The sequence below is a fragment of the Amaranthus tricolor genome, chromosome 8 (genome assembly GCF_026212465.1).
Source record: "Amaranthus tricolor cultivar Red isolate AtriRed21 chromosome 8, ASM2621246v1, whole genome shotgun sequence".
Taxonomy (NCBI): domain Eukaryota; kingdom Viridiplantae; phylum Streptophyta; class Magnoliopsida; order Caryophyllales; family Amaranthaceae; genus Amaranthus; species Amaranthus tricolor.
Genome location: NC_080054.1, coordinates 20,376,203 through 20,386,579, shown reverse-complemented (window position 1 = coordinate 20,386,579; position 10,377 = coordinate 20,376,203). Strand labels below are relative to the sequence as shown.

The window sequence follows — 10,377 nt, the reverse complement described above, 5'->3', positions numbered from 1 at the left end:
ACGTTACATTGACGGATGATTCTAAAAGAATAGAGGTTAAAGAGTTTGATTCTTTTGTGTCCAATCCACATTGTTTAGCGTCACTAATTTTAGCATGTTTATCTTGTTTATGAAATCAATAACATGTGATGGTTGTTTGTCTGCAGGTGCTGGAGAACATTAGGAGAGTTTCTGATTTGAATAATCTGAGCTGTAAAGTAATAATGGCAGATCCTTTTCTCCCTTTGCTTTACAGTGAAAGATTGTGATAAGTTACTGAAACTAATTTGCGTTCAGGTTGATGCGGTTAAATGTTGAAATCAATAAATGAAAAGGAAAATTAGGTCAAATAAGTTGCCAATGCTTTATATCTTTTTGTGAAGAATAAATTTTTTGTTTACATTTCTTTTTAAATAGGATTTCTCGGGGGTATTATTTGAAGGTTATGTATTTATTTATTTTTTCAATTCTTCTTTACATTTTGGTATTATCATATATGTTTATTGTTTGCTTGTAATCGTCTGTCTTCTCAACCTATCCTGAACTTCCAGTTCTTTCCTGGATTTAGGTAATGGGACTCTCGTGGGGAATCTGGGATGCCCAAATTTTTGATTTGCATCCGCAAATATTACTTGGAGCCGATGTATTGTATGATTCAAATGGTATGGGCATCATAATAGTTGTTTTTTTATCCTTTGTTTACATTTTTCATAGCTAAACTCATCAAGTAACCGTTCTGTCTAAGCTAGCCTTTGATGATCTCTTCAGCACTGTGGCTTTCTTGCTTCAAAATACTCCATGCTCAGTTTTTATAACAACTTATCATAATCGAAGGTATGTATTGCCACATTTACTGCAAAAAAGACCTTTGGTTTATTATTTTAGCTCTGCTTTCTGATTCGTGAGCATATTTAGTGGACATCATCTTATTGAATTCCTGATGGTCAAGTGGCGGTTAAAGTGCATCAAACTCTTGGATGCCTTCACATTTATGCCATCTGAGAAAGCATCTGCTCTAGGTGGTAATATTCAATTGGCTGAAATCGTATTGGATGGCCAAAAGGGTAGGTTGTTATATGATTGATTTGAATTTTCGTCAAATGTTTCATGCTTTCATGATGTCTAGTATGCATAGAGCCCAAGATTTATATTTCATTCATCTTTGGTTTCTAATTATAGTGGACTATAATTAACACTTTAAATCATTTACACTTATTTATGTGAATATTGTTATCTATGTTATATCTAACATATTTGTTTGTTCTCTTTGTTACAGTGACATCATGCTCCAAAGGAAGCTAGTTACCCATTGCTTTCTCCTATATGGGGTCAGAGTCTTCATAATATCTCAGGTTGATTGATGCTGAGCTTTATGAGTCCGAAATCTCGTGTAAAAGCCAACAGTTTCAAAACAACCAATGAATTGACTTCCGCATGAAAAAATTCTACTGCACAGAAAGATATGCATGTGCGTAAATAATTCTAGACATTGTTTACCTGGTATTATTGTTCAAATATGTGTGTAAGTTGCTGCTATCTATAGCAAAAATGATGGACTCTTTCTGTTTTTTTGTGTGACGACTTATTGTTTGCTTGTCATTTAGTAAAAGTGCTTATCATTAGCTTCCTGAACATACTTTTCCGTGAATATGAACAACTATGAGAAAACCTTTGTCACATATACACCAAATAGAATGGTTTACCATACATCTCTTTGAAGTTGACAGCTTTATGCCTATCTAATTGACGGACTTAATTTTTAGTTCAAATTAATAAACATTTGCAATGCTATTAAGTGGTTGCCACCTTGGCTCCTACTTAGGAATGGTTTAGGAGGGGTTGGATGTACACAACTGTATCTTTGTAAAATCAAAGAGATTGATTCAAATTGACCCTTGATAGCTAATTTTATTTGCAAGGATGCATCTGCACTAACTAATAAGTGTACATGATTTAATGAGTTATTTTATTGTAATCCATCATAATCCAAAACCAAACCACTAAAAATTTTTGACTTTATCGAGAATATTGTCATATGTGTTACTATTTCAGCTGATTTAGCTAGGTGAAAGTTTAAAATCTTTAACATTGGACCATAACTAGCAATTCCTCTTAAGAGTCTGATAGCTTGTTGAACTGTCAAAGTACTTGAGACGTATTGGAACTCCTTTTTCGTCCTTGATAGTTCTTAAAATCAATCGTATTTCTCTATTGCTGATTTCTTTACTTGCTTTCTGTGATTGGGGGATTGGGGAGATCAAGGTTGTCAAAAATCATAATATTTGAAGTTCATTTGCTGCTATCACACTACAATATTACATTATAGCATGCGCTTTTTAATACAAAAGCATTAAGATACACTTCTTGCAAAGGGAAAAGCAGCATACTGCCACACTTAACTAAGGCCACTTTTCCTTTGCCAGGACCTCAACGGCTCAACCATCACCTATTTGGTAAATAGCTGATCTTAATCTGCAAGGATAACTTAAGATGCACCTTCTATAGAAGCTCATCCTAGTCTTTCTCAGTTTATGTAAAAGGAAAAACAAATTCTGAAACACTTCACACAATTGCCACCCTCTGTGCTTGATTGCCCTGACTGACCGTCTACAACATCTAAGAGGCTTTAAAGGTTTTTCAACTTAATTGACCCTTCTGCAATTCTTTCGCACTTCTTGTCCTCCTGTAATGCTGCTCATCTTGATCATAGACTTAGCAAATGCTTCATAGAAAGCTTGCTTAGAACTGGCAAATTGGTAAACCAATTTTTTGGTGCTTGGAGCTGCGAGCAAGGCTTGGTCTGATGAGAAGAGGCTCTTGCCTTGAAGAATTAGCTTGTAATATGTATTATCAAACATTGATGGGGAAGGATCCATGTTGGAACCAGCATTTTTTACTTGATTGTGTGCTGGACATACTCTTTTTAAGCTGGCAGCAAATGAAGGATTGATTGAAGGGTCAATGTTGTGAGTTGCATCAAAGTTGTTCAATCGGTTTTTGAAGGATGAACAGTGAGAAAAACCGAGACTGTGTCCACCTGCAAAAGGACAAAGGTTAGTCGGTTCCTTGGTCTTCTGAAAGATTGTCTAGCTTTGAGGTTGGGTTCACGGTTGAATTTTTATGTTCCTGTTTCCACTGTTGTTTTCTTTACCTGAAAGGGCCACGAGATCTCCAAGGTTTAGGCCTCTCTGAGCGAAACTTTGCTGGAGCTGAGAAAAGTTGAATGTGGGTGCTGGAAGCTGTATTGTTTCACTGGCAAGTGATGTTCTCCCATCTTTCCTTCCTTTAGGCACATTCCAAGTGGGCCCACCAGCCTTCATGCACAAGACACATAAATAAAGCTAATAACAGGGTACCTTATTATCATGAACAATTTTTACTGTTTTGTATTATGTTATGTCAATGATAGAATGTTTTAGTGCTGGTCTGCTGGAGAGTTGCTTTAGTTGGAATTTTGAGGATCTCTTCTGAGGTTGTATATTGAAGTATATTTAACTAATTTAAGGAGGAAAACAAGTCTATGCATGCTACGATTTTATCAGATTTACAAAATATTTTTAAAAAGTTTTTGGCTTAATGCTGAAAATTTGTGTGTTGTGATGTATGCTTACGTTTTTCTTCTTATTTTTTTTATAAAATGTGCTATATGTCTATGTTGACATTTTACTTACAACTCCTACTGCATCCCTCGCGGCTAAAGCCAATATGTCAGCACACGAGACAACTCCAGGACATGCTTCTTCCACAGCCTTCTTGGCAGCATCTATGACGAAAAAAGCATGCAGTGAAAGGTTTGGAGGGCCGGATTTCTCTACTTTGTTATTCCCATCTTTGTCTAGAAGCACAGAAGCATCACATCCCTTTTTTAAAGCAAGAAAAGGGGAATTTCGCCCGTTAGCTGAACATTAACAAACACAAAATGCACACAAAAGCTGACTACGAAGAAGGTAATTTAGATGGGATAGTTTCATACCCTTATGAAGCAGTCATGGAAGTGCAAGCGAAGGACAGCAGCTGGTACTGTTTTATCTGTCTTGAATGCTTCTTTAACAGTACTCGAGACAATACTTTCCAGTGAAGGGCACGTTTTATCGTAGTAATTCGAGCTCAAAGCATCACTGTGGCAAATTGCCGAAAAGATGAGGAGGCTGAAGATTGCTGCAATTATTTCCATGGTGCACAAACTCTTTAAACCCTTTACTTTATTATCTTATTTTATTGCTGAAAATGAATACAACATTTAGGAGTATTTATAGGTAAACTCGAGGAAGATTTAGAGGAATAGACTAACATAGAAAGTGACGTAATAACAGAGTTGGTAATGTGACAGATTTTGGATGTAGGCTTGCAAGTGTATTAGTTCAGCCTAATGGATAATGAGATGAGTGTTGTTTAAGCATCCTTCTTCAGTTGAAGACAATGCTGTTCGTCATATCGTCACCTTTATTTTCTTAATCTGTCCCCTAATACTGTTTTACTTTCATACAGTAGCTTTACTTTTGTCTTGAACATTCTGAATGTGATTGTGGTGGTTGAGGTTAACCTTTTCCTTTCATTAGGTAGTCATTTTCTTAGGAGCTATTAGGTGATTAAAGAGTTTGATTTATCCTATTTCTGGTGTTAAATTTGTTTCTAAACATTCATTTTAAACTAAGCACTAAGGAGTAAGTTGCCAAACTGAGACATTCCATTTGAATATGTTCTAAACTTGTTTATCTCTAGTTCCATGACAAATTTGTTTCAATTACTCCCTCTGTCATAGGTGTAAAATGGGTGAAATTCAGCAGATTGGAAAATTAAATTGGAGAATAAGACAAATAGAAATAACTGGTTAAGAAGGAGTTAAAGTATAAGTTTGTAGATCTGATTAAAAAAATGAGAGTGAGATAATTGTCTGAAAAGGAAAGGGGGAAAATCAGTCAACAAATTAAAATGAAAAGTGATACAAAATGAGATGGACAAAGGGATTACATTTTATTCAATGATCTTAGGCTTTAGCTGTCCGAGATGTCAATCAAAATCAAAAGCTATTGATTTGTAGTAGTATTATTGACCTCTAAGTTTTGACCTTATGCTAATACAAATGACAATACAAAATCAAAATAAATTTGAGAAAATAATTCATGTTGACCACTAAAACTATTATTATTTGATTTATGTTCTCGATCTCAATCTTTTAAAGTAAGCCTTTAATATTATAGCTATTGTCGTATTATTATACAAATGATAAACGTTAAAGTTATTTGTTTTTGTAGTCTTAGTATCTACATTTATTAAATTATTTATTTATTTTGAACCCAAATAAAAGAAGATAAATGGTGAATTAGAATAGATGAATAAAGTGTTATTTTTCTTTTTGTTTTTTGTAATCAATAACTTAATGGAAAAAAGAAATATTTTCTCCTCCTTTTTGGGGTGTACAGAGGGTAATGTGTCTTTGTGATTGGTCTGATTCAATTATTTTGGTTCTTAGTATCTACATTTATTAAATTATTTATTTATTTTGAACCCAGATAAAAGAAGATAAATGGTGAATTAGATTAGATGAATAAAGTTTTATTTTTCTTTTTGTTTTTTGTAATCAATAACTTAATGGAAAAAAGAAATATTTTCTCCTCCTTTTTGGGGTGTACAGAGGGTAATGTGTCTTTGTGATTGGTCTGATTCAATTATTTTGGTTCTTTTTCATCAAAGTCAAAAAGTGTTACTATTTGTGAAGACAATGGGATTAATAGGGGGCATCTTGGTTAGAGTTGAGCTATCAACTTCGTTATTAACTTGTTCATTCAGTATAGCTTGTTTTTGAAGTTATAATTATTATTTTTTTATTGACAATAAGCTAAGAAAAGACTCTTTGGATTAATTGCAGATGAATAAGTTTTTTTTTTCTTTCAAAAGGAGATGCATAAAACACACTTTTAATTATTAATAGATTCAATCGGATTTCAGTTGGTATAGCTCTTTACTGACTGACTTCCGACGGAATCTATTAGTCGAAATAACATTGGTTGGTACTTCATTTAAATAGGAAAGCCCTCGGAATTTCCAACTGACATCTAACAGTGGAAAAGTTAGTCGGAAATTCCGACTAACAAGTTAGTCAAAATATTGTAGGAAATTTCCGACTAACTCCGATAATTATAGTAATTACCTATAATTTTATAGTAATCAATTACAATTTTAAAGTGATTAATTATAGAAATAAATTAATTTTATAGGCTCGTCTCACTACAATCTCAAGACAAGCTATTTTTAATTTTTAGAGTTAATTTGGGTAGTTGTCAACCGTTTGATACGGTCAAAATGCTACATAATCTTAAAGAGCAGTGATCGGGAAATTAGTGTTTTACTTGGTGTTAAAATTAAAAATGGTTTAAACAGCTTTATTTTAATCATAAAAAGAATAAACCAAAACTAGGTTTTTAGACATTTTCAAAATAAAAAATATATACACACCACCCACAAGTTTATCAACAAATAACAATATGCCTCTTTTCTCGGTGCAAGTCTTATTTTTCTCATCCCATTAGTGCGCTCTCAAGATAAATTTTTTTGCCTTCTCAATAAATATTAATTGGAATTGAAAAAGAAATTATTCTATTGCTTCATCTTGGTAAAATTATAATTTTGATTTGGGATACTGTTAGAGAATTCATTCTGATAAAAGAAAAGAAAGAATTTTTATCTTTGTAGCTGGTGAGATTAGATTCACACAATTACAATTTACAAGCGTGAAAAAATCTTCAACCATTAAGCTAATCAGTGACTTTTTAGGTAATATCATCTTTTGAAATTAATACTATTAAAATTATAGACTCTCAATATATTTTGTTTAACTAGTCGTAAGAATTATTTTAATGTTTAATTTCAGTATTTTGATGTGCTTATTAAATTTATTGATTTTTTCCATAATCTTTCTATATTTGAATTATGATTCTATTCTTTGCTATTGTTCATGTTTTGTTGTTTTGAGTAGTAATTCTTGTTACTATTACGTTTTTCTTGTCGATTACACGGTTTTCAATTTCCTGATTTTTGCTTGCCTTCAAAATAAAATTTAAGATTTGGTGATAATGGGGTTTTGACTTTTTCACAAAAGGTTTTTTAAATTCACGTGGTGATATTAAGATTCTAACTTTTTCATGTGGTCGACGAAATGTTAAATTTTTGTTTAAATTAAATACTTATTTTGACTAATTATGAAATATGTGCCCCATAAGGGTGATCGCAATGTCTATTTATAAAAAAAAAGTCATTATGTTCGGAAAAAATAGCGCAATATTAACAAAAACACTTTGCTTTTGCCTACCATGTGGAACGGTTAAAAACTTAAGCTCACCATAAGGATTAAAAACTGTTTGTCTACCATGTGAAAAAACCAATAATTTAGGGTTATCATATGGAATTTCCTGAAAAATTAAAAGAATTAAAACAATCTATATGTGAAGCTAAAAAATTAGAAGAATTCGTCTTGTTTCATAAATCAAAATATTTTAACTTGTCGGGATAAAATATCTCATCTATGTGAAATGTCAAAAATACCCTTAATTAAAGGTCAAAGACAATATACAAGTGAAGGTCCAAATCAGAAAGTTCACCCTACTTCCAGCAATAATTGCTACTTCAAATAACGGCCCATTATGCCACTTTAATTGACATGTTCTCCATGAGGCAACATCATTAAAATAACCGCCTCTCGATTTCTATTCAATATTCTAATGTAAATAATAATTCTTGAATTTTTTTTTTTTACTTTTTGTTATAATCTGAGATAATTTCTCTCCATCTCAAAAAAAAAAAAAAGGTTAATTTCTCTCTGTTGTTTTTTCTCGTAAATAAACTAAACTTATCTTTTTAATTTTAGAAAAACAACTTCTCCAAAAAAATCCATAATTTTTCCAGTCTCTCAATTAATCTTTTGTCAAAATGTTTGTATTTTATCCGAAAAAAAATCACCACAAGCAGACACCAGCGCATCAACACGGAGATACGACGCTTACGAAGTCACGACTATATTGTAGATTTGTAGGTACGCTCGGTAAAGAGAAAAATAATTACCACAAACATATTTTATTATTTATATTACATTTTGACTTTGGCTAAAACAAGTTTGGTTATTAATTAGGTTTTATATCTAAATTTACATCATTTTTTATTGTATTGTTAAATTGCTTATTGTTGATTATAATTTTTTAAGTTGGTTAAAACTAAGATTTAAATATTCATTTTTATTTATCCACAAATTGTGTATTTTTTTTCTCAATATATTTTTATTATATTGGCTAAAGGTGATATTTTTGATAAAAGATAAAAATATATTTTATTTTTGTGTTGCAGGAATTTTTGTATTGTAGTATTTTTTATTAGGTTAATTTCATTTTTTTTTGTCTGTAGGAATTTTTTAACTTACTGCTAAACAAGTAAAAGAAAAGGAAGTAGATATGTTATTTTCGTGTTGCGGCATCCGATGTGAAATTACTTCAAGTTCAGCCCATGAAAGAAAATGCAATGGTGTCTCAACCAGGCCAACAATTGAACCTGAAGTGGCCCAAATAGAGCAGCTCAATAGTGAATATGAAGAAGCCCAAGTGGAGCAGCCCATAACAAATGAAGCTGAACAGGCGAAGTGTGAATGCACTATTTGTTTGGAAAGTATAGATGATTATAAAGGGATGCCATTGCCAGGAGAAGTGAGGGCTAATATACGTTCTAATACAATAACTACTGGACTATGTGGCCATAAATTCCATACAGGTTGTATTCTTAAGCATTGGATCACGCAGAAGAAACAACGTCAATCATGGACGGTAGTTTCTAGTTGTCCCAATTGTCGCCAAACTTTGGTATCACCTCAACTGTGTAGATTAATATGCGGTGCTTGTGGGTGTCGCGATTGAGCTACTCCTGATAGAGATCGTCTCTAGGTGAAACGATCTCATAATAAGAAACTCGCACTCCATATGCTAATAATTTGTATTAGTTAGGTTTTTTAACTCATACTTAAAGCGCATCTCACGAAGAGACTGTGTGATAGAAATTTTTGTTTACAATTAGAAATTTGCATCCTAGGTTTGGCCCTCGGTTGAGTTTGGTGATTACTACTTTTTTTTTCTGAACTCTCAAATATTATATTATAAATCGTTTCGCCAAAATTTGAGTACTTATTTATTTTGCTTATTTCACAAGCAATTATAACGTTTAGGTTTTTCAATTTTTGCGTATCAAGCTTTTAGGTACCTACTCAAGAAAATGAGTGTCCTCTGATCAAGTATAAGTAATTACTATATATAAATGAGATGAATTATGGAGATAAAATGAGCGTTTTGCTAAGAATATATCAACTATAATCTGTTCACTAATAGGATTAGTTTACTACTATTATAATTGAGTTTTATAAGGTCACACATATAAGCAATCGATAGGATAATTATACATCAATGAACATAGGATGCTTATGGGATAATTAAGTACGAGTTTATAACATGTATTGATTGTGTGTTTAATTGAGAATTAAACTAGATATTAATATCATTACAAGTGTTTGTCACCTTCCTTCATTTGTGCAAGGTGAAGAGTTGATAAGTGTATGTAAGATGCACTTGTTCATCATGATTTTAGCTTACAATCACATGATTTCTACATACTCTTCATCTAAAAAACAGTAAGAAAAAAAAGTTTTATTATTCCATAGTAGCAAGTATATGTGGTGATCCTTTTGTTGCTCGTAGAACGACATTAGAGAGGACAATACTTAACGATCTCAATATCTACACATGTAGCAGATCACACCATTCATACCTTTGTATCAAGGTGATAACGCTGCGAGGTTTATATTTTATTCTTATTATTATATGCATGAGATTTTGTTTTAGTTGTAAAGAAAATGTTTCTTGCAATTTTGTTTTACGCATTCAAACTCTACATTGATATCCGTTAGACAGTAGAATTATTTTAGGAGAAGTTAGTGATTAGTTTTTTAAATAGTCTTTATTGAGATCCTTAATATAGTAGGTGTTTTCTATTTAGTTATTATATTATAAATAAGGGCTCACGTTGAACACTGATGATTAAGAATAATAAGACAATTGTAATTTCAAATTCTAAACTTAGTTTATGAAATACAACATGTTATCAGAGCCAAATATGGTTCTTAGACTTGCATATAATGCTTGATGGGTAATCCTCTTACTACCATATGGTTTTCATGTGGTTTTGGAAAAGAATGAACCTAATCAAGTGTGTATGCAAATGCTCATTACTTGAAACAATTTATTTGTGTTGAACCATTTGAGTTGCAACAATTTGGGGTTTTGTTTTAAAGGGTTTTTTATTTTGTAGATAATGAAAATAAAAAATGACTTTATTTTACCGTCGCATTGAGTTTTTGATGAACTTCAA

General features: G+C 32.0%; 2 protein-coding genes across 6 annotated transcripts in view; one reads left to right on the top strand and one right to left on the bottom strand.

Moving 5' to 3' along the window:
- LOC130820272 (uncharacterized) overlaps positions 1-3,817 on the top strand; it is a 7,560-nt gene extending 3,743 nt beyond the window's left edge. The window contains exons 3-9 of one of the 5 annotated variants that reach the window (XR_009045144.1): positions 1-35; positions 147-197; positions 548-641; positions 729-813; positions 895-1,043; positions 1,256-1,447; positions 3,680-3,817. The exon at positions 1-35 is cut by the window's left edge and continues 52 nt beyond it. Coding sequence is in view for 2 of the 5 variants with exons in the window: in XM_057685588.1 (XP_057541571.1) it covers positions 1-35; positions 147-197; positions 548-641; positions 729-813; positions 895-1,043; positions 1,256-1,281 (440 nt within the window). In the remaining 3 variants the exon portion in view is untranslated. Of the gene's footprint in view, positions 36-146; positions 198-547; positions 642-728; positions 814-894; positions 1,044-1,255; positions 1,607-2,402; positions 2,543-3,679 lie in introns of those variants that run through there. The other 4 variants (XR_009045146.1, XR_009045145.1, XM_057685588.1 and 1 more) reach the window with 4 other exon arrangements.
- LOC130820271 (peroxidase 64-like) lies at positions 2,243-4,153 on the bottom strand. The gene is made up of 4 exons (XM_057685587.1): positions 3,953-4,153; positions 3,651-3,839; positions 3,131-3,293; positions 2,243-3,016 (listed from the first exon to the last, which is right to left on the bottom strand). The coding sequence occupies exons 1-4, from the start codon at positions 4,151-4,153 to the stop codon at positions 2,622-2,624; spliced, it is 948 nt and encodes a 315-aa protein (XP_057541570.1). The 3' UTR covers positions 2,243-2,621.
- Positions 4,154-10,377: the final 6,224 nt, after the last annotated feature.

Bases quoted from the DNA above. Each gene is read 5' to 3' on its own strand.
- LOC130820271 (XM_057685587.1), bottom strand. From the start codon at position 4,153: ATGGAAATAATTGCAGCAATCTTCAGCCTCCTCATCTTTTCGGCAATT. The intron at 3,294-3,650 runs GTAAGTAAAATG...TTGTGCATGAAG, and splicing joins CGAGGGATGCAGTAGGAGTT to GCTGGTGGGCCCACTTGGAA. The intron at 3,017-3,130 runs GTAAAGAAAACA...GTCCTTTTGCAG, and splicing joins AGATCTCGTGGCCCTTTCAG to GTGGACACAGTCTCGGTTTT.